Source organism: Balearica regulorum, chromosome 3, assembly GCF_011004875.1.
Source record: "Balearica regulorum gibbericeps isolate bBalReg1 chromosome 3, bBalReg1.pri, whole genome shotgun sequence".
NCBI lineage: Eukaryota > Metazoa > Chordata > Aves > Gruiformes > Gruidae > Balearica > Balearica regulorum.
The window spans coordinates 49016627-49041617 of NC_046186.1; the positions used below are offsets into that span (position 1 = coordinate 49016627).

At 40.0% G+C, this 24991-nt stretch overlaps 1 protein-coding gene across 2 annotated transcripts in view; it reads right to left on the reverse strand.

The window, feature by feature from the left end:
• The window catches only part of PREP (prolyl endopeptidase), a 114666-nt gene that overhangs the window by 52734 nt on the left and 36941 nt on the right, over window positions 1-24991 (reverse strand). For both annotated transcript variants that reach the window (XM_075747795.1, XM_075747797.1), the window contains exon 8: window positions 4172-4363. In XM_075747795.1, coding sequence (XP_075603910.1) covers window positions 4172-4363 — 192 coding nt within the window. The remainder of the gene's footprint in view (window positions 1-4171; window positions 4364-24991) is intronic.

The following is a 24991-nucleotide window of genomic DNA, read 5'->3' on the forward strand; positions in this document are numbered from 1 at the left end:
TGGTTTATTGTTGGCTTTTTGGGTTTTTTTTCCACATTTCACAGTAGAAGCTTATCAATCTGGTCATTTGCATTGCAGCCAATTTCCTCCTCTCTGCCACTCTTCTGCATTAGCTGTCTCTGCAGGGTGCCTCCTCTGGCCTATACACAGAAGGTCACACGACTGCTCCTCTGAACAGTCACACTATCCTTCATGCACCCACTCCGCAAGCAAAACTCCCAAGAGTGTAAAGCTATGGGTACTCTGAAAAACACCACAGGGTAACAGAGCGCACAAGCTTCCTGACGGCCGAAATGAACGTGAGGGATTGCTCACACCCATGCACATCCTTGTCAGTTAGGATCAACAATTTCATGGTACTCATTCCAGACTTTACCTCCTGGTTTCACTACAGAGCCAAAAGATACATTTCAGTTGCAAAACTGAAACTCCCCTCTCCAAACTCTTAAGTGCTTATGAATTAGCTAGCAGGTATGAAGAAAAATATTATTTTTCACTTGGAGTGCATGTTCTAGCTGAGGGAAGGGAAGCATTTTACGTGCACTGAGTTTAGGTGTGCAGATGCGAACAAGGTACAGGAGTATTGCTAGCTTTGCCCCTGCTTGTTTAATGGGCAACTGAGATTCAAGGAACTGTTCAATATCACTTATCTCATCTATGATACATTCAGGAATATGTCTTATTTCTCAGCCATCCTTACTGAGGAGATTTATTCTGTTTTTCTTTTATTTGTCACAAGTACAGGGCTGGATCTAACTGCTAGTCTCAAGTTGCCCTGCTCTACCAGTATTGGGTGCTTTTCTTGGGGAGGTCACAGTTATCAAAATTAATTATTTAACTTTCTAAAGACAGCAAGTTAATCCTATGCCTTAGAACTACTGCAGTGTCTGTAATGATAAGTCTGCATTTACGGTTTCATAGCTGCCTTTTAACTAATTCAGCACATCTACTTGCAGCTATGTGGTCATTTAAAGCACTAGTTCACTGTTGGATGTGAATCTCTCCTCTGGTTCTATTTTAGACTCCCTAAAAATGAAAAGTAATACTTTACAAACAAACTCCAAAGGGGAGGAAATGAGTCTTATCGCTCTCCAATATGTTCTGAGGCCCCCCTTAAATTTAATTTTAAAATAGCTGTCATTTATTTCTTCCTCTCAGCTCACAGAACAGAGACCTAAATTTACCTCAACTCTGTGTGAAATCCCTGCTGAGAGTTGTAAAATGAGGTGTGTGTACAACCTCATTGCAGGAATATGTTTTTTCCCCTATATTTCCCAAATTAGCTCATTTATAAACAGTTCAGAAAACAAAAAGGTCAAAACCAATAAAAAAAGTCTATCTTGAAGAATATGTTGAAGAAACCAAGTAACATTCACACCGCCTTGTTGTAGGCATGTGTGTTTATTTCTTGGTTAGATTATATTAGCTATAGCATCTTCCCTAAGAATGCAGTATGATACTTTGTGGAATTTCTCTTTTTGCCATTGATGGACACTGGCAGAGCTTCATATTCTTAATCCTGAATTTATTGTTCATAAATAAATCTATATGTGCACAGTACAGATTTTATGAAACTGAACCTAAGGTAACACATAGAAATGAAGACGACTGGCTACCAGGCAGATCACACCAGAGTAGGAGACTTTTGAGCCAAGTATCTATATATCCCAGTAAAACACATTTGTGACCTCGAGCATCATTAACTAGAATGTTTATAAAGAAATTCTAATACAGCTAGTTACATCTTGGTAAAGAGTAACTCCCATACATACATAAAATTGGACAAGTGGCAATACTCATTTACCCTTTGAATCACTGCTGTCCTACCTTTTGCAGGCGGCGTTTCATTACATTGTCATCTCTGGATCACACAAAGTCAAGATTTTCAAGACAATGAATTATTAACTGCCTTCTGCTATAATTATGTCTTTCTAAACCAAATCTTGGAATGATTAAAAAACATGACATAGAGAGTTGCTTGCTTGGTGACTTCATCAAGTGGAAGAGTGGGGTTTTTTTATTTACTCAGGGCTACAACCTCCTGAACATGATACAACTCCCTTATCTTGGTGCTCAGGATACAACACTAATTTGCAAGTGTCTGCCACAAAGAACCAACTGAGCAATTCAAACTTACTTTACTGTAGTGCTAAGATCTACTTATAACTCATCTTCTCATGGAGACACTTTCATTTGTTAACTTAAACCAATTCCTTTATGTACCGCTCAAAAAAACTAGAGAGAGAAGTGGACATATGATTGCTTACTCTGGCTTCACATTCAAATACAGTAGAAGCTTAATGACACACAACAGACTCTTGAAAGTCACTCTGATGGTTTTATATGACAGATTATGTTTGCCTTCAAGTGTTTAAGAGCTGAATGCCTGTTATGTTTACAGTCTGAAGGCCAGTGCCCTCAGCAAACCCATTTATCTGAACTCTCAGTTTTCTAAATGTAGTTCTTGTTATTTTTGTATAGTCACGGCTGTCACGTATAAGCCATTAAAGAGTGTTGCATGCATTAATTTTTATTTTTTTTTTTGCATGTGCACAAACATGAACTCAGCATGACGTTACCTTTAGAATGAAGCCAAAATGGAGTTGAGCTAAATACCGCAGTATAGTGAAGAGCAGATGTGGCCTTTATCTTACTGGGAAGGAATATATAGCCAATGCCTACATAGCTCCTTTGGCTGCCTAGACCACATCTCAGGTAAATCCACACATGGTAACATTTCACGTTAATCACATGTTTCTGTCCTGTTCTATTTGGACAGTCACCATCCCGAAGTAAATTCTTCAACTTGGTCCCGCTTTATAAATTGCTGTTCCTCATAACTTAAGCATGGCTTCACAGACTGCCAGCAGATTCACACACAATCAGAAATCAGACTTGGAAGCAATTTTTCACTTACATCTATTATTTATTCTCTGCTTAGGACTTGAAAGGTACTTAATTTAAGATGCAGGTAGTTCCTGATTCAACGATTTCACAATTTTAAAAAGAAAAAAGATTTGTGTCTCATCAAGCTCTAATTTGCAAAATTCTTGCAATATTCTAGACCCCAGCTGTTTGCAACGTCACTACAATTCTGGGTGTGCTCAGAGTCACCATTTATGTCACACTGGGGACACACCTTGTCTAGGCTGTGGCAGAAATCATGCAGGACACATTGTGAAGTGCAGACAGAAATTAAGAATATTTTTAGGTGTCTTCAAAAGCAAGTTCTTAAGAGGAATTTGAAATAGTAGTCAAATAGGTTTGTCTTAGTGAGGAAAGACAGAAGTTACTGTATATGCACATATCAAATGACACACAGAGAGAGATTTCTACTCATTCTACAAAGCAGCTCTTCACCAGAAAAGTAGCAAACATGAATGAATTTGTATAAAGATGGATTAGTAATTGAAAAAAAGCAGAGTCTTTTTGAATAGCTATAATTATGCTAGTCAGATAAATCATAATTGTATCTTATGCTGTATGGAGAACAGACTGCATAAATGTACACAAAGCATCAATAAAAAAAAAAACCAGATCAGAGGAGGTTTTTCTGTATTATCTGAAACTAATTCTAAGTTTTAATAGAACTTTCCCCAAAATGATGGGATTAAAAAAAATACACCTTTATTTTATCAAAACCAAAGATTTATGTTTTGAACTCACTGTTATACTTGGAGAATTCCATGCTCTTCAACTTTCCTGGGGCTTTTTTTCCAAGTGTTGTCTACTACCTTTATCCCAGGAACAACAGAAAATCCTGTCTCAGACTCTGACCAAGTCTGTTCATAGCGTGCTGCACTACTGCCTGGTTTGCTCTTTCTCTTCTTTCTGCTTACAAAGTCCCTCCTGCTGTAATCCCTGTTGCGTAAACGTTTACTACACTGACATGAAACAGGAAAATACTTTCCCTTCATTTCCTACAAACACAGAATTAAAACAAGGACAGATGAAGCAACTTCACTATGGCCACACAGGTTGTTAGAAAGAGAGAGAGAAATGGATCCTGGATCTCTCGAGTCTCAGCAAGTCTTTTAATCGCAAATCTTAAACAAAGTTTAAACACAGGAAAAAAGTAAGAAGATATGTACAAGACCATTTGATAGACTAATTACTGAATTAACTTGAAAAAAGCAGAATAAAAAGTCTTTTACTTGCCATGAACTCTTACCTAGAACATCTCTTTCATGTTCAGGGACGAGAACTTTCCATTTGGATTCCTCTGGGTCACTGAAGTCAATGTTGATTAACCGGTAGTTTGGAGAATGGCGGTTTGTCTTGAAAGTGAACACTGTTCCTTCATTGGTGACATACTCATACTCAGCCTCAAAGTTATCTATCAGCTTCACCCAATGAAGAATTCCTGCAAGATCAAACATATAACATAAATTCTTCACCTCCTGAAACAAAACCTTTTTTAACACCTGAGGGCAAGGTCTTCCTGATAATTGCTGTAGGCTCCTCCTCAAATAACAGCAGTGACCAGAAGAGTTACAGCTATGGAAAGAACTGAATATGCACTAAGTATTAAGAACTTACAAAGAATTCTCCAGATTAAAAGGCTGCAGTGGAAAAATGCCACTTTGTGGACATGTTAATATACTGTTTTTGAGGAATTTCTAGCAAAATACATGCAGAATATTGACAGAACTATTGCTACCGTTTCACCAGCTTTCCTACATGGCAGCTGGAAAGCTCCAATGTTTGCTACAGAGGTGCTTCTACCACACTGACTGCCATGGAGCCAATGCTGCCAAGCACATCAGGTTCTTCACAACGGAGCTCACAAGCCCCCACTCGTACAGGCTTCTTGGAATGGTGAGTTGCAGCTGAGTCAAAAGACTCTGCACTAAGCTTTCAAGCTCAATGTTTAATAGTTTTTTAAAATTACTATTTAATTATAAAATAAATAAATAATAAATTATAATTTTTTTTTCTTTCTGAAAAAAAAAAAGTTACTTTTTCTTAAAGTGAAAAATCTTCCATCCTCCTTAAAAGCCTGGAACTTCCCACAAAATAGAAATGATGCTAGTTGAATGAATACAGTATCAGCAATTTCCCTGTCAATTCAGAAACAACATTCCTGAAGCGTTGTTCTGCAGAAGCTTGTCACCACCAAAGGACCACTACAGAGAGTTAGCTAAAATGTTAACTTCTGGGTTTGCAAAGAATGAAATTGCATTTTCCCTATCAACCTTCTAGAATATCACATTAATAGAAATGCACTTCTCTCAAACATTAATTGCCTCATTTACTCACTCTGTACCACAGTCTTAGTATGGACTCAACCTGGAGCTGAGACCACTACGTTTTATTCACATTTTACTGTTTTGCAATAGGTTTAGAGGCTAGTAAAAAGAAAAAGCAGCAAGACTAGATCAGATATGTAATATGCTTGTTATATCTACAACCCAACCTATCAACCAAACTTACTATCATAAGCATCATACATTAGCTATGCTCAAAAATCAGAATCCTTATTGATACATGAAATTAAGGTTTTTATATCTTAAAATAATATTTGGCACACTCTCTGCCTCTTTCCTAAAACTAAAGGTTTGGTCTTTGCTTTTAAGTATAAACAAATAAACTGTGCATAAATCTGTTCATGAAACTCTATAATATAATGTTTGTGTCAATAAAACAGCATATCAGCTTATTTTGTAATATTAAAAGCTGAGCAGAATAATGGAAGTAGATCATAGCTGAGCTGTAATTACTGCAAGTTTAAAAAAAGAATAATTGAGGAAGCAGTGAGATGGCTAAGGTCATTTTAAACCCATTAAATGTAATAAGAGACTATAGTCAGGCCTAGTACATTCATAAAGCTCATATCTCTTAATTGCCATTTTGTTTTAAGGAAAACGTCCCTGTCTCTTCACGCAAAGTGATAGATTAGCCAATTAAATTCTACTTTTCATACTGCTGTAATACAAACTTTCCAGACAATCCAGTCAACTTAGTATCCTGTCTCTGAGTGAATTAATTGAATGTTAAATCTTGATTTTTGCTGAAGTCCAAAGTTTTGTCCTTCTCAAGAGATTTCATGTTGAAGAAAAATCTGGCTAAGTCCCTCCAGTTGCTCAGAATTCTATAGAGAAAACCTGCTTTGATGCCCAGTAAAACAAAGAAAATCCAGCCTACAGTGAACTCTGATATGCACCAGTGAAACTGGTTGCAGATCTCAAGTCACATGCACAAGCACTTTAGTAAATAAAAACTTAACTGCAGTATAACACCATAACAATATTGGAACATTTGTGTTTTAGTGTCTGACAGAATGAAATCATCCTACTAAAGAACAAGACTTCATAAAAAGGAATCCCCAGACTATTGAAAAAAACCCAACTTTTTTTAATGGTAAAAGTGCACAATAACAGGAGTCTCCATAATTGCAATAGAAGTTGGATTCCATGAAGAAAAAGGACAATAACGTGACATTAGGGATTTACATTGCTGTCTTGCAACTCATTCATCCACTCCCAAATGAACAGCTAGTAAAAAAGTGAGAGGGTTGATATTCTACAGGGATACACTAAATTGTTATTACAAACAAGAGCATTCATCTTGTTAAAGTGGATGTTATACAGTCCTTAGAAGACACATATTGCAGATAAATTACCTCTAAACCATTGTCTCACTGAAGTGGTTAAATACGCCAGTATCTAGTCTGTTTAGAGGCGGTAATGAGGCAATTACAGGCAACTGGAAGAGACCATGACATCAGGTACATTCCCAACTGCACAGAGTATGTGCTGTAGTTTTCCAGCAAGAGGAAGAAATCCTTTGCAATGAGATAGATATGAGATGTAAGAGGATGCATCTTTATGGCTGGTTGGAGCTGATCCAGTTATGGCCCGTGACTGAAAGGGATGTTCTAGCATTGCTTTAGATCATCCTGCTTAGCTCTCTCCTTTGGGCTAGGAATAACAACCTGGCGACCAACATGGCCAGTTCAGTGGGCACTAATATGGCTGAAAATTGATTTGGGGCAAGGGGAACCATTTATCCCCAGGTCACGCCAGTAGCAGGACAAAGAGGGGGAGGCCCACGCAGCTTACTAGCACGGCACTACCCCTGTCAAGCACTCTGGCCTTGCTGCTGAATTGAGCTAACACCTCATCATTGCCAAAGAGGAGTTTGTCCTTCATCACATTACTCCTAACCTGCTGCTTCTGTTTTGCTTATCTGCCCTAGCAGTTGAACCAGTGAGCTGGTTCAATGAATTAAATGACTGGGAAAAAAAAAGATTGTGCTGCAAAATAGTTTTCTGAACCAGCTCACTGCTCGGGCAGAGGAGTGCCGCTACGTACAAGGCAGCCAGTATGCACAAGGCAGTGGCAGAGAGAGAGGCTGAAGAGGAGCAACAACGTTTTTCATTACCAACGAGCCATAAAATAAGCTGCAGGGTGCAAAACTGCACCCTCCCATTTTTTCCTCCTCCAAAGTGTCTCCACCTTTATGCTTGATTTGGCATTTGCATGAGTGACTAGCAAAGCTGATTAAATTAGCTAGCCTAGAAGAAAACTAGTGTCTCTCTATTTTACAGATTTTTTTCCCCATGACAGATCAGTGAGTACAATCATCTAATCATAGGGTCAGACAAGTGAAGATACTGACTGACTTAAGAGGAGGGGATGGTGTTAGGTGATACGGGAGCATGCCAAGATAGATAGGACATTTCTCCTTTCCACAGCAGCAACTGCTTAGTTTGGCTCTACATGTCTCAACTAACTGCTCCCTCCAGTACCCAAAATGCCCTGGGGAATGGACAAGGCAGATTTTTATTAAAGACAGCACATTACATCAGGAGGAGAGTTTGCTTGAACGAACACAATTGGAAGTGTAAAGCATACCTCCTCAAAGATTCTGTCTTCCTGAAGTGCCAGGAATACATCTACAAGTCTGTCTAGACAGAAACACAGACATGCATTTCCAATTCAAACTCTGTGCAAGCAGATTAAGCATAACTCGTCTGTTTCTTCAGGTCTGACTTTTGTTTACATGTGTGACTACTGAGTACTACGGAAGGTATCTGCGTGCAGCTTTCACCTGGCTTGAATTTAGGATGGATGATTCTGCAGTAACTGTTTAAACATTCAAAACCACGGTGCATTATGTACTGAGGGCCTCAAGTAGCAGTCAGTCACTTACAGCACACTCTCTGTACCTGTGTAACAGAGCACACTCTTACAGAAGGTGAACGAGCCGGGCTGAGGGCTGTTATCCAACCATCAGAAGAGGATGTTCCAGTGATCAGAGGTAAGAAAAAAAAGCAGCTTGGCATGCAGTACAGATACAGGAAAGTGTGATTGATCATGGAGGACCCACGCTATAACTTCTGGAAGAATAATAAAGATATCTACACACAATCTATATGGGACAAAACAAAGCCTCCCAAGTAACTTGTTGCAACACTAAGGCGCATGGACCAGTTCCCAAGGGACCTGAGAAAGTCATTGAAGGTACAGATGAATATATTGCTATAGTCAAAAAGCAGATGCCTTACTTAAGTGGATATAGCTAAGAAAATACAGAGATGAGATATGCGGTTTCACTAAGACAACATGCATCTGGAAAGGACTCTGCAGGGGTGGATGACTGACAGTCTGCCCAGGAGCTAGACAAGATGCAGGAAACAGAGGGTCAAAATGGACCACAAGTAATGATAAATGGCCTAAAACATAGTTTTCATATGAAATGACCTATGAAAATACCTTATGCCTTACATTAGAGAAAAGATGAATATACAAGAGCATGATAAGGTACATAAAAGAATGAATCATTGGGAGCTGTGGTGCCCAGACCTTCTGTCAGAGCACCACAGACAGGTCATAGACAGGTTATAGACCACAGCCAGTTCTCCCCAGCATAACTGAAAACTCATCCGCACATCCACTCTTACCAAATGGCCGGAGGTATGTGCCATCATACGACTGGATGGATACTCACTTGCTGGTTACATACGTGACCAAAAGTGAACATGTGCATGGTGTCACATGGCATGCATGTATCTATGCAGTTGTCGAAACAGGAAAGGGACTAGAGAGTCTCAGAAACAAGGAATGATCTCTTGACCCCCAAACAGTTCATGCAAACCAGTTCCTCCTCGCTTCTGAAGCAGTCCAGCAAAAAGGGCCTATGAACAGGAGGTTGGTTACCATGATATAGAGGCAGTCTCAAACCCAGAACAAACAAAAATCCAGTACATCTGTAAGTTATGACTTTAAAAAGGCCTCCAAAACCAAGAGAAAGGACAGGCGCTCAGTTCATTCTTCTTTAAAAGAAAGAAAGGGAGGGGGGAGGTGAAGAACTGGATCTTGATAGGGATTTGTAGGTTTAACCAGCAGCCCTCTGACAACGTCTGTCCTTGAGGCAAGCCACTGAGAAGTGGCATTTGTAGTCCAGGCTCCCTTATCCTTAACATCAGAGCCACTGAAGATTTCAGTTTAATCCACATAAGCATACAACGAGACAGATTTATGATACACGGGAAAAACATGAGGCTGAAGATCTTGACAGTTTACTATATACTGCTGCTATAATCTAATGCTTTCCCTTGCCAGCCCTTCCATTAAAACACATTGCTGAAGACCTATAGATGCTTTTGCCTATATACTTTATACCAGCCAGGTATCCATCATCAAATGCATTACAATACGAACTGCAGGTAGAGAATTTATAACCTTTATTCGATGGACAATAAAGCCATACCATACAACAGAAAATCAGAGCTGGCCCTTCTGCAATGTTTAGGACAAAAACAACATAAGAGTATACAGACAGAATTTTTAAACAAAATTTCTGGATCCATGGAAGATCAAAAGGGAAATTATATCAGTAAGCACCACAAATTAAGCCCTCAATCTTGTACTGGCCTCTGAACATAGCAAAACATTTATTGGTCTGCTGAGAGTTCTCTGTGTGATGAAGCAGGTTTGTAGCTGAACAATGACAACTACAGGAAGAAGAAAAGCTCATTTGAACAAACTGATGATAACAGCAAGAATGATCACAGAAAGCCTGTTATCAACTTTCTTTCAGACAGAAAGGATACAGTGGCTGAGAGTCCCTGTTCATCAGTTCATAAAATTTCTCAATACTTCCTTCCATATTTCATGTTTCATGGAAAGGCCAAACAATCCATTCATGGCAAATAACCTCTCAACTGTACCAGCTGGAGAGGCTGGGCTTAGTGATGAACTAATGGTAGGTTTTTTATCTGATGTTGTAAAAAAAAAAAAAAGTTTTCACACGGTAAACACTCTCATTTGACTTTTTTCACATACTCTAGCAGTCAAAATTATCAGGCGAGGATATAAATGTTAATCTCTATAAATTTATATTGTCAGTTATGTTATTTGTAAGATAGACAGTTTTTCTGGAAACAGTGCAGTGCTGAGAATGCTCAGGAAGTGAGCCAAGAGGTTTGGCTCATAATGATGGGACAGACTTTCTACCTGAAAGAGCCACACCAAATTTCATTACGGACCACACATTAAGAAGGTAAACTTATACTCAAGGAAAGATCATGATTTTTCAACTCTTAAATTTTACTCTGAATTGATTTTTCAGGGAGGTACCGGAAGATACACATATAATGTGTTTGTCTCTGAAGCACAATTGGAATGTTAACAAGATCTGAAAAAACCAAACCCAGCCAGTCACCTTCAGCTTTAACAACTGAGCCTCCAACTTTAGCTACAGGAATGACTTTCTAAATGGAATTAATTTTGATAGCTGTTCATCAGTTATTTGGAATTCAGTTTGCCTTTCAACTTAAAGATGGTAATTTGCTTGATCATTTCAATAAGGAAGATTTTTTTTTTAGAGTGAAAATACAAGTAGTACACATTTTACTGCAATTTTTATAAATAGAAATGAATGTTAGGTCTTAAATCCTGTGAAGATAAAAAATTTAATTTTAATTAAGTTGTCACACTATTTCCTTCTTACCTCACTGTATTTTTAAGGTAAATTTTACAAAGTCTCTGTGTCTACTCTTTGACCTCTGGATTTCTTTTCATCTTTATTTCTGGAAGGAAATAGAATCATAGAATCGCTTAGGTTGGAAAATACCTTTAAGATCATCAAGTCTAACCACTAACCTAAAACTGCCAAGTCCACCACTAAACCATGTCCCTAAGCACCTGTCCCAATAGAGTTAATTTTCTTTCCAGTAGCTGGTATAGTGCTGTGTTTTGGTAGTTTCATTTAGCATGAGAATAACGTTGATAACACACTGACGTATTTAGCTGTTGCCAAGCAGTCAAGCACTTTTCTGCTTCTCATACTGCCCCGCCAATGAGAAGGCAAGGGGTGCACAAGAAGCTGGGAGGGGACACAGCTGGGACAGCTGACCCCAACTGGCCAAAGGGATATTCCATGCCATATGATGTCATGCTCAGTATATAACTGGGGGGTGGGATGGAAGGCAGTTTGGCTCGAGAACGAGCTGAGTATTGGCTTTGGCTGGTGAGTTATTGTGCTGTGCATCACTTGTTTTGTATATTCTACTATTATTATTATCTTCCTTTTCTGTATTAGCTCCCCAGTCCCACTGGGGAGGAGTAAACAAACGGCTGTGTGCCTGTTCTAGCTGCCGGACAGGTTAAACCACAACACCACCACATCTACACATCTTTTAAATACCTCCAGGGATGGTGACTCAACCACTCCCCTGGGCAGCCTGGTCCAGTGGTTGACAACCCTCCTGGAGAAGAAATTGTTCCTAATATCCAATCTAAACCTCCCCTGGCAAAACCTGAGGCCATTTCCCCTCGTCCTACCCCTTGTTACTCAGAAAAAGAGACCAACACCCACCTGGCTACAACCTCCTTTCAGGTAGTTGTAGGGAAGTAATAAGGTCTCCCCTCAGCCTCCTTTTCTCCAGGCTAAACAACCCCACTTCCCTCAGCTGCTCCTCATAAGACTTGTGCTCTAGACCCTTCACCAGCTTCATTGCCCTTCTCTGGACACTCTCCAGCACCTCAACATCTTTCTTGTAGTGAGGGACCAAAACTGAACAGTCCTCAAAGTGTGGTCTCACCAGTGCCGAGTACAGGGGGATAATCACTTCCCTAGTCCTGCTGGCCACACTATTTCTGATAGAAGCCAAGACACTACTGGCCTTCTTGGCCACCTGGGCACACTGCTGGCTCATATTCAGCCAACTGTCAACTAATACCCCCCAGGTCCTTTTCCACCAGGCAGCTTTCCAGCCACCCTTCCCCAAGCCTGTAGCGTTGCATGGGGTTGTTGTGACCCAAGTGCAGGACCCAGCACTGAGCTTTGTTGAACCTCATACAGTTGGCCTCAGCCCATCAATCCAGCCTGTCCAGATCCCTCTGTAGAGCCTTCCTACCCTCAAGCAGATCAACACCCCCCCTACAACTTGGTGCAAATTTACTGAGGGTGCACTCAATCCCCTTGTCCAGATCATTTATAAAGATATTAAAGAGAACTAACCCCAATACTGAGCCCTGGGGAACACCACTTGTGACCGGCCGCCAACTGGATTTAACTCCATTCACCACAACTCTTTGGACCCGACCACCCAGCCAGTTTTTTACCCAGCGAAGCGTATGCCCATCCAACCCGTGAGCAGCCACTTTCTCCAGGAGAATGCTGTGGGAAACAGTGTCAAAGGCTTTACTACAGTCCAGGTAGACAACATTCACAGTCTTTCCCTCATCCACCAGGTGCATCACCTTGTCATAGAAGGAGATCTGGCTAGTCAAGCAGGACCTGCCTTTCATGAACTCATGCTGACTGGGCCTGATTACCTTGTTGTCCTGTACGTGCCGCATGATGGCACTCAAGATAATCTGCTCCATAACCTTGTCCAGCACCAAGGTCAGACTGACAGGCCTGGTTCCTCCTTCTGGTCCTTCTTGTAGATGGACCTCACACTGGCTAACCTCCAGTCAACTGGGACCTCCCCGATTGGCCAGGACTGCTGATAAATGATGTTTCCGTGATGGCAACTGTATCATAGTTTTCCTGCTCCACAACGGCTTCCAGTTCCTCCCGTTTGTTGCCCATGCTGCATGCATTGGTGTAGATGCACTTCAACTGGGCTACTGATCCCACCACCTTTTGAGGGGGAGAAGCCCTAATTCCTATGTGACCATTCTGAGGTGCTTCTGTGGTTTCTAACCCATCAACAACCCTTGTGTCTTTGCTGCTGCATGGATCTCCATCCCCTACCTCCACTGAGACAGCAGGCCAAAGGACCTCGCTAGCATAATCAACAGTTTAACTCTACAATTTAGGACTCTCTTGGAGAATTATAATTTTTTTTCTCAGTCTCAAGAAATTGGATTAACACCACTCATTCCCTTATCATTTCTGCTTTTTATGCAGAGAGCTCTTACTCTCCAAATATTATTTTCTTAAAAAATCATCTGCATCCTTTATAGATTCCATTTTCCAATATTAACTTATCTACATAGCCTGTAGTATATTTAAAATGGCTTAAAATTTGTAATACATGTGTATACATATATTTATATATATATACATATATATGTGTGTACATATATATACACACAAACGTTAAGTTTTGAACACCTTTGCTATAGCAGAGAAATATCTTTTGCCCTTGGACAGTCAATCACTAACTGAAAACTTGTTTCACTTGCTAGAGGTACCTGACAACCTCTATTCACCTCTGCAAACCTTAATCACAGGTTATATATAAAGCCTTTCATCCCAAGGGAAAAAAAACCCAACCCAAATCTCATGGCACAATTTAATTTTGTCTAGTAGTCACATATCCTTTTAGAATTCTCCCATTTATATTTTCTCCTTTCCTTTCTTGGATTTACCCTATGCACTGTAACAGGCAACATTCAACTACTGCATGTCACATTGCCATAATTCTCTACAAGTACTTACTGAACATATTCACACCGTATTTCTCATCATATCAGAGCATCCTGTCTGTCACATTGATGACTGCTGGGTATTTAGATAGAGAATCCAGTATTAGGCTGCCGTTATCAGCGTATGTTAGAACAATTTGAGTTTGCTTTAGGATAGTTACAGTACACAACTTTCAAACAGAGGTGTACAGCACCTTCCTATGCGAAATGAGAGCAGAGCAGAACATGGCTATACATTGATGCATTGTGTGCATCCCTCCAGTCTGTCTCAGCAGCTCTGTTCTGAAAGCATAAACGTACCCAAGAACCTCAGTGCTTAGGAGATTTCTACCAGCTAGAGTATCTCTAGTGAAACAGTTTTACTTCACCTGCAAACCTTAAGTCACCACACTGATGTTAATCTCTTGCTTCCTACTTCCCGTCAGCAGCTGCATCAACTGTGCATCTTCACCTGATTTACAGCTTCCAACTGCTGAACACTTTTCTTCAGAAATACTCTGAAATTATGCATCAGCTACCCCTTCTATAGACATTACTCATTCTGAGACATTTGATTTTGCTCCAGCAACAGCTTTCTTAAAATGCAAACAAATAAAAACAAAACCCCACAACCAACCCAACTGCAAAACACAAAAGGCTGACAGATCATGCTTGGGTGTAAACAGCTATTTACCTTTCATTCACTATATTTGGTATCTAGCAAAGAATAAGTTAGTCTAACTATTAACTAATTCAGTAACACACCACAAAGTTGAACACACAAAAAAAGGTATTTTTAAGGAAAACCACAGTGCTGTTTCTGATGTTTCCAATGTAAAACCCTTTTTTTTAAAAAAAACCAAAACCCTCAGAATTTCTGCACTTATTACTGTGGACACCAAAGAAAGTTGAATTTTGAAAAAAAAATTATACGAAAAGTTTTATCTCTACTATAAAATTTCACATCATTTGTCATCAGAGAAGAGACCTAAGAGGACAATGAGGACAGGAACCACAGGATGTTTAGGATGACAACAGTTCATATAGTCATCGTCCTTTTCTGGTGTCCTAAAATACAAATTAAAAAAAACATACAAACAACGTGGTAGTGGTGAATGTGCCAACTGACAGAAGTTTATAACCTGCAGAAGTAACAATTATGTTGACAAGCAGATGAAGGTTAATCTTTTATTTTTCACCACTGCTACTCGTACCAGTCATCAGCTTCACTGCACAAGGCTGCATGGTTGAGGGTGCAGACACCATATAAAAAGTATCTGAGTTTTCACACAGAACCACATTTCCATTGCTGAATACTTGCTCACTAAAGCAAGTCAGATCCATTAGACTTTTATATAAGAGACTCCTCAGACCCTGAAAATCCATACACTCAAAGGCTTCCAAATTTCAAGTATCACCTGTGAGAGGAGATTTTGAAAACTGGGCATTTATTCCAGAGTTTGTCACAGTACTAATAATCCACAGTAGGTTTTATGTTCAATAGAAGACAGATAATCCGATGGTACACAGTGTGCTTCAAATTGGAAGAGATTGTTTCAAGGCCTCAGTGGTACGTTCATAATGTAGCCTAGGAAACAAGTGGCAGAGCACAGACCTTCCTTCACTCAGACATCTACCTCCACATCAGAATCTAATTTCTTTTTGAATCACGCAGTACTCAGCTTGCTCTCAAGCTCTCGCTCTGAGCCAGGCAGCTGCAGAAAAGAACTCAGGGGTTTTTTGCCTCTTTCTTCTTCACAACCACAAATATTTAATTGTCTCGCTCTGGTCTCCAAAGACAAGACAGATTTTCAAACAATTTGGACTCTTTGAAAGTAAGCTCTCTTAATCTCTTGGGATTTGGCTTCACTTATGAACATCTGAAGGAAGAAATACTGGAGAGGAGATATTGAGATATACCTGAAAGGAATGCAACTTTGTTGCATCCTGCAGATGATGGATGATGCCTACTCAATGATCATGGAAAGTTAATGTATTTCCAATTTTAAAAAGTAAATAAATGGAAGGAGGCAATATTTATTCCTTTGAGTTAAAAAGTTCAGCCATGTCAAGATATATCAAAGATTAGCCCAGAAGAAAGAAATCAAGCACTTATGAGCAGAGATTTCCCATCGCTTTCAAGGCTTCTATTTTACTTCCGTTTGGATGATCACTCAAAAGACAGGAGAAGAGAATTTATATGCTTTGTTTTGAGACAGTTGTAGCTTATGTCTTCATGCAGCAGAGCACAGCACCACAAAAACAGGAACCAAAGGTGATCTCTCTCACATGCCATGCTTTCTCTTACACAAAGAAAAGCACAAATACATAACCTAAAAAATAACTTCATTGTGAATACTATTTATAAATATAATGTCCAGTCAGACAGTAGCAGCATGAAGATCTCCTAACTCAAATTAATAGCAAGCTATTTAATTTTATTGCTAATGATTTGCCTCCAATTAAAAAAGTTATATTGAATGTAAAACTCTTTGGATTCCCATTTAACGGATATGAAACTGTTTTCTTAAAGTAAACACTCTATTGGTGAGGCTTCCACATATTTTCCAAGACTTAACTGATTTTTCTTCTGCCTATTTGCTAGGAACTAGGACATAATGGCCTTGTTTCAATATTGATTTTTGAAAGTTTCTTCTACTTCAATCACAGAAAAGTCTTTCAAAAAAAAAAAAAAAAGAATACTCTCCCTCTCACTACATTCCAATTTCTAGCTGATGTCTACTGTCCCCTCACTATCTTCTTCCTCTTGGTCATTTTCATTACAAAGGTTTTGATCCACTTTTTCAGGCTATGCAGCACATACTGACTCATCCCTTTGATGTTACTGTATATAGCACTGCTCGACTGTTCATTGCTTTTCTTTTTTTAAAAAGAGAACATTATAAATTGCAAGACTAAACTAAAATACAGATAGCCAGCTAATCTTATTTCTAACAGGAAGTGGACAAACATCACCTTTGTTTTTCCACCTGCCCTCAAGCTACATACATACTTCCTTCAGTGTGAAGAAAACCTTCTAAACAAAGGAACAAAATAAAAATACTTATGGCTGATAACCATGCTCTTAAATTCCTTCTTGCAACGTGTCAGTTTAGTACAAGGTAGTTCCAGCTGACAATGACTAAGCAACCAGCAAGCTGTGAACTTCAGTTTTTGCTCAATTTTTATTGCATCTTTCCAAGCCAGTGGTTCTCAAATATTTTGCACTAGCTCCTCTTCCCATATACGCGTTCCCCCACCACCTTCCGCTGCTCCCACCAAACACAAACTGCCAATCTCCAAGCAGCCCAGTACACAAGCATAAGAATCCCTACCACTGTCCCCTCTCCCCAAATTCCTTGTACCTCTAAATTCTACAAACCCGTGTTTAGCTTCTAGCCAGGGCAATGCCTTCCAACCTGTCCTGGTTTTTGGGTGGGATAGAGTTAATTTTCACAAGAAGCTGGGAGTGGACATAGACAGGACAGCTGACCCAAACTAGCCAAAGGGGCATTTGATACCATATAATGTCATGGTCAGTATATAAAGGCTGGCTGGGGAGGAGTGGTTGCTGGTCAGAAACAGACTGGGCATCAGGTTCTGGTGAGCAAATTGCATTGTGTATCACCCCCTTTGCATATTCTTTTACTGATATTGTTATTTTCCTCTTCCTTTGCTGTCCTGTTAAACTGTTCTTATCCCAACCCTTGAGTTTTACCTTTCTTCTTCCAATTCTCCTCCCCATCCCACCAGGGGAGGGGAGGAGTGAACAAGTGGCCACGTGGTACTGAGCTGCTGGCTGGGGCTAAACCATGACACAATCCAACAGCCCAGGCTGTATTTCCAACTAGTCATCCCTCTCAACTTTTTGCATTCCAGAAGTCACAGCAGCCTTTCACAGTTTCTATGTGCCCAGAGGTTATAACGAGTGCTAACTCTTCTGCTGCCTTATATCCTTCCCTTTCTCCTCTGTTCTCATGCTTCTGCTCCCCCAGGAAGAGGAAAGCGGGGCTCTGCCCAGAGCTCTGAGTCAGTGACTAATAAATCAGCTCTATGGTGCTCACAACAAGAGGATCCTGATTTTTTTTATTAGGCTTCCTAGTTGTTACCATAATACAAAATAAAGAAAGAGGTCATTATTAAGAACAACTTCAACAAGACGAATTGGCCATGTCATGTTGGTTTAAGTTCATAGCCAAAGCTGATTAGAGAACTTTCATTTATTTCTTGTTGCACACCAACAGATTTGAGCTAAATACCCTGTTCCCTGCATCAAACTACACATTCAAAAGAATAAATAGTCAAGGTTGACAATCTAATCAAAGAGAAACAATCTCATTTCTCAAGAAAAGGGAAAAACGCAATGATTACCAGGCACAGAAACAGTAAAAGACATGCTACGGCTGGTTTGTTGTTTGTTTGGGTTTTTTTTTGTTTGATTCTCAGGGGTTTTGTGGTTATTTTTGTAAGGTTTTGTCGTGGTTTAACCCCAGCCCAGACAGCCACTCACTCGCCCCTCCCATCCCACTGGGATGGGGAGGAGAATGGAAAAAAACCTAGTTGGTTGAGATAAAGACAGTTCAATAGGATAACAAAGGAAGATGATGATAATAATAATAATAATAAAAACAAACAAAAAGTGATGCACAAATGCAATTGCTCACCACCTGCAGGAAAAACAACCCCAAACAACCAACCCGATGGTCAGTTTGTTTCCGAGCAGCAATCCCACCTCCCAGCTAGCCTCCCCAGTTAGACACTGAGCATGACATCATATGGTATGGACTATGCCTTTGGTCAGTTGAGGTCAGCTGTCCCAGCTGTGTCCCCTCCCAAGTTCTTGTGCACCCCCAGCCTCCTCGCTGGTGGGGTGATGTGAGAAGCAGAAAAGCCCTTGGTTCTGTGTAAGCACTGGCCAACAATAATGAAAACACCTCTATATAATCAACACTGTTTTCAGCAGAAATCCAAAACATACCCCATACCAGCTACTATGAAGAAAATTAACTCTATCCCAGCCAAAACCAGCACAAGGTGTACAACAAGGTTTGCTTGATTAAGCAAACTGTAATGTAACTGCTTGATTACTGTGTATCCAGCTGTCTGGCTGAGGCATTTTCAGGTATACCAAGAACAACAGTGAAGCAATTAACGAGAGAAGTTTTCTTGTTTGACTGGTTCAACATACAAGCAAACTCACGTACTGCCTGTATTCTGGAAGGTAAGTTTGATAAAATAGCTACTAAAAATTGTGCCTTACAATGCTCAGTTACTGGGAAAATGTGTGTATTTTTTAAAGAAATACTTAGCATTAGATCACTTTTAAATTTGTGATTTTTAATTTTAAATGTTTGTTTTAAGAGGCAAGGCTTGAAAATCCTAGTTGCAGTTTGGCAAGATAAGTAGGGAAATCTGGACTCTTGAATGAGGGATAATCTTCTGGACGTGATCCGCCAGTGCTGTCCTTCCTGCCGCAACGTACAGCTGTTACACCTCTGCTACTGAAATTTCAGAAAGCAAAATTAAACTGTAGTAGTTGGTTCAGTCGCTGACAGAGCAGTGAAATCCTGACAAGAATCCCATCATTTTAATTTTCCCTAATGTTTTTAAACCTCATCCCATAAGCAACCAGAGAAAAAAGCATGAAGGGAAAAGCCCCCATACCCACAACTATCTGAGGCAGAGTACAGCAAGGGAGTTCCCCCAAAAGCTTAACAAACAGCCCAGTTGTCTTCTCCCAGTACTGTCTTGCCATAATATTATCAATTATGACCACAGGTATCTAGTCATGAGGAATGGAGTATTTGCAAAACACTTTGATATAATAAAAGCTTTTTTCCTTAAAATGTATTTGGTTAAGTTGTAAACATAAAATTCCAAGTGATAAACCTGGTCATTTCTAACATGAAGAGTTTTGTGGTAAAAACTAAGCTGCAAACTGGGTTAACCTGGTGGGATTCACAAGATGCATGTGGGAGCAGGGAAAACAATATCCCCTAAACCTCTTTTCAGACTAATTTAAAATTCTCATAAAAATAGCTATGTATTTGTCATAAGTTACTTATCACAGTGATTTTCTATTCTAAAAAGGAGCATTCTTGACACAAATAGCTCACAATGGCCCACTTAAAAACCTAGCGAACAACCTGAATATTTGAAGAGGTAAATGACTAAGTCTGTATACAGTATAAAGATTGTGAAGGGGGAATGGAAGCATGAAGAACATTTTATCTAACCTGGGAAGCGGAAAAGATGCTCAGATGCTCCCTGTAATGTTCGCAGAAAGAAACAGAAACACTACTGCGTAGATTGTCTTACAGGGGAAAACAAACTGGCAAGGATTATTAGAGAAGATTGCACTGCAAATTCAATTAGCCTATGGCTGTTGACAAAATATCACGAGCAATCACATATAGCAAAGGGGGAAGGGCTGACACACTTAAAGTTTCAAGTGCAGAAATAAGCAAGTCAAATCCTTTAAATTTCTTAAACATTTAGAAATAGTCTACTCCTGTTTATTAGATGTGATCTCCACCCAGAGTCAAGATCATTTTCTGCCCAACACAGGGCAAGTTAACTTCCACTGATCCGCACCCACTGAAACATATCAAGAATCAATGAATGCACAAGATACAACTGCCAGAACTAATAAAATGTCATGCTTGCACAGAGCCTGTAATGATAGCATTATCTCCTTGCTTATAATTTAAAGGGAGTACATGCAAAGAGAAGCTACAACTCATGCTGTGCAGGAAGTTAATGAACTGCATTAACTTAACATTACTAAAGTAATAATGAAGTGGCAATATTGGGCAAACCATGTTTCACAAAAAGAAAATTTGTGAGAAAGTTAAGCCAGATGTTGCCTCTACAAAGCAATTTACTTTCATTTGGTGGACAACTAGAATACTGTACTCAAATGCACAGAAGTGACAGAGGTCCCAGCAGACAATTTCCACAAGGAACATGCTTTTCCCCCGCCAAGTACTTAAAATGTCACTTTTTAGATTCAGATTTAAAATATATATATCATCTAAGCTAAGAAGCTCACCTGAAGGCAAAGTATTGAGTGAATAAAAAGTCTTATCCCAAAGACAGCCAAAGCAAAGACAGTATACATTCTCCACGCCATGCCACTACAAGAAAAACACCTCCTCCTTGCATATTTCGTGGTACCTCAGAGAGGTAGCTACCTATTAAACACAGAGTGCCTACATCCCATGTAGTTTCAACCTTGTCCCTCTCACCTCAACACTGCCTATTTCCTAACTTCAGTGGCTCAGTAGGCAGGATATCATGCATTATTTTCTATGGTGCCTGTCTCTGAATGTTATAGAATGGAGGAAATGTAGCTCAGGACTGCAGGTTCCATGGGGTAGCAAAGAATCTGAAAGATAAATATTGAAATATTTCAGCATTGTAATGTCCAGATCATGTTACAGATCTATCCAATGTGGCACAAAACATGGAAATATACTTTATGTTTCTTGTTTGCAAGGCCCAGTACAGTAATCCTTTTTCACTAGAAAGATGACTGAAGATGACTTCCATTCTTGCAAATGGAAGCATCACATTTGGTGAAAAAAATGGAAATAATTTAAAACAACAAAGATAACTAATGGTAAGTGAGCTAAAACCCAAGTCAGACACCTTGAAAGAGCAAGGCTTTTTGATTTAGCATCCAAGCCTACCAGACTCTTAGTCAGAAAACTTTTCTTTCCTCATTACAAAACCATAGTCCTGTCTCTGGCATATTTGACAGATGCTTTCTTTGGTCAATCAATTTCAACAATCCAGTAACTAGTTTAATCAATATCACCTTAACATGGAGTTAAAAAAAAATTAAACATACAACAGTCCTCTTCTCAGCTTTCAGTTGCAAATTCGGACTATTTGTACATGTCTTTCCTCAGCAAGCATCTCCAGGATGTAAAGGCATATTGACTGAAATAATCAGAGCCTCTCCTCTTTCTCATCTTATGTTATTTAACCTCTTCTTTAAGGTCACTAAACTGGAGTTTCACTGTCAAAGCATTCTGTCCTTAAAACATACAAGAAGCATCTATATCAGATGTGTTATCTGCTAGATCCTAGGCTACTTATAATACCCTAACATTTTCTTTCATTTTTCAATTTCCCTCATTCCTTCTTTGCCAGTCAGTACAATTTCTGCAATAAGTAATACTCACTTAAATAGCCCTGCAACGAGTTCTCTTTGAGATCTTCTTTCACAAACACCTGTGTCTTAATCAGATCATTTTCTCTTTCTCACCTCAGCTTCGTACTTTTTTTTTTCAAGTGCCACAGAGAAGGAATGTTCCCACTGTAATTTTTGAAAGAGGTTTCCAGTTTTGTGGTCTTTCCTCTTTTCTTTCCCTCCCTTTATTTTTAGGGGCATGTGAGCTAACAACCATATAGGCACCCTCTGCAATCAGCAGAGGTCCAGACCTGTCCAGGAGGATACATGTATTCCACACGGATACAATCAGCCTGAAGACTCATTTCACACAGACTCTTTCTGCATAATAGTTACAGGGGGAGCACAGGAACACAGGAGCCTCAGCTAATGGTCTAAACAGGTAAATTCAGTCCGTCATCTCCTCTAACACATCTAGGGTCTGGAAGTGATTGTCAATTTCCTCCAACACAGAATTCAGCAGTGACCAAATTCCTGCAGTACAGCATAACATAAGAAAATTCATTAACCATCTCATCCACACTTTGGATCTCACAGCAGTCCACAATGCAACTAGCTGTCAGATGAGCTTAATGAACATGTGACTTAGAGCAACTTAGCCTTGTTATTACATACCCAACCTACATCTCAGTTTAATAGCCCATTCACAAAAACAGGCATACAAATTTAAAACCAAACAGAACTACTCTATTTGTCCACTCTATATGTACTCTAAATCATACACCACCACACCAGCTAATACTCCTTTATTATGATATTCCAGTGTATTTTCCCAGTTATAGTGGTTAGACTTTATTTCAACTCCAAGAACGCACTTGTCGAACACATTATGAATTGATCTATGACTTGCAGGTGTCACCTCTGGGAAGAGTCAGAGTAGAAAGCAGGTTGTTGAAGCAGCTCTCTGCAAACCTAGCTGTGCTTATTACTGCTCCTTCTAATCCATGGATCAGTTCTGAAACTGTGCCATCTCGGGTCACCAGTCTCCCGTTATGACAAAGCCCTACTGAACACTGTAACAATCCAAGTAAACAAATGCACAGGAAGGGTGCCTCTTAAAGACTACAAAGCATAAACAGAATCTTGTACGCAATGAACAGACACTTAAGTCTCTGAACACTGGAACTAATGGAACCTGGTGCACAGATTTGTATAAAGTTGGTTGACATTTTAACTCAATTTATATTAAGATTCAACATAAGGAGAGTGTCATGAGAGAATTCACACAGAAGAGAGCTATTATGAATGTCACAGTTGAAGGACAAACATCCATTGACTTTCATGTCTGATAATCCATGGGGGACTGAAAGTATCTTAAGTCTGGTAAGATAAAAATTTCTTCAGAAGACTTCTCCACATCCCAGGCATCCAAAATGTTGCTCATCTGAGTAAATCTTCAAGGCACAACAAAATCAAGTTTATGCCACGGCCCTTATTACTTAACAGGTTCTTACCCCTCCCTGGCCATTTGACCTCCCGTGCATTCTTGTGAGAGTTGCACCACTGGGACTCTTACCTTTCCATCACAACTGGTTGAATTTGGGAGCCAATGGTTCAAAAAGCAAAGTAGGATTAAGCATCTCTTTTTTCTATAGAACACAAGCTGCAAATAAGGAACAGAAGGCATCCATCCATACATATCCCTACACATCCCTTAGAGAAATCAATGATTCAGCAGCTATTCTAGATTATCTCATCCTGTACTACTGCTGTACTGTTGTCCATCTGACTAAGCAGGGCAAAAGTATCCTTGCAGGCTGACCAACCTAGTAAGCAGAGCTTTAAACTAGAAACAACAGAGGAGTAAGATTCTTCAACAAACAAGGAAGCTGTGGATGGGGTAGGCAAGTCTGGATGATAGGAACAGAAAGGACACAGCAGTTGACAGAACAGAGCTGAAGTGGAATCTCTCCAAGCGTAGACACGTAAAGAAGGAAGTGCCTGCAGAACAGCCTCATGGAGAAAGCTCTCAAACCTCTACTGGGGAATCGGGATGCTTGGCGTGCCTGCCTGAACTACCTCTACACTGACACACACAACATGGGGAACAAACAGGAGGAATTAGAAGTCTGCGTGCAGTTTCAGGGCTATGACCTCATTGGGAATACAGAGACATGGTGGGATACCTCTCAGAACTGGAATGCTGCGATGGATGGATAAAGGCTTTTTAGGAAGGACAGGCTGGGAAGGCGATGAGGGGAGTTGCCCTTTATGTGAAAGGTCAGCTGGAATTCATAGAGCTCTGCCTTGGGATGGGGTCAGGAGCCAGTCAAGAGCTTACGGGTCAAGATTAGCAGGCAGACCAACATGGGTACTACTGTAGTGGGTATATGCTACAGACTTCCTGATCAGGAAGACGTAGATGATGCCTTCTTCAGACAACCGGAAGAAGCCTCATGTTTACAGGCCCTACTCCTTATGGTGCAAATTTTAACCACTGTGATATCTGCTGGAAGAACAATGCAGCAGGGCTCAAGCAATCTAGAAGAATTCTAGAGTGCCTTGATGATAATAACTTCTCAGGGTGATCAAGAAGGCAAAGAAAGAAAGGTGCTCTGCTTGACCCAATACTTAACAAACAAGGAAGAACTGGTTGTGCATGTGGAAGTTGCAGGCAACCTTGGCTGAAGTTCTGTTGGAGACAAGTCACTAGTGGTGTACCCCAGAGGTTGATACTGGGGCCAATGCTCTAAGATCTTCATTAATGACCTGGATGCTGGGAAAGCGTACACCCTTAGCAAGTTTACAGATGATACAAAACTGGGGGGAGCAGCTGAAAAAACAGATTGTTGGGGTACCCTTCAGCATGATCAGAACAGGCTGGTGAACTGAGCTGAAAGGAATCTCATGCAGTTCAACAGGAGGAAAAACGAAGTCCTGTGTCTAGGGAAGAATAACCCCTGGAAGAAGTACACACTGGGAGCTGAGT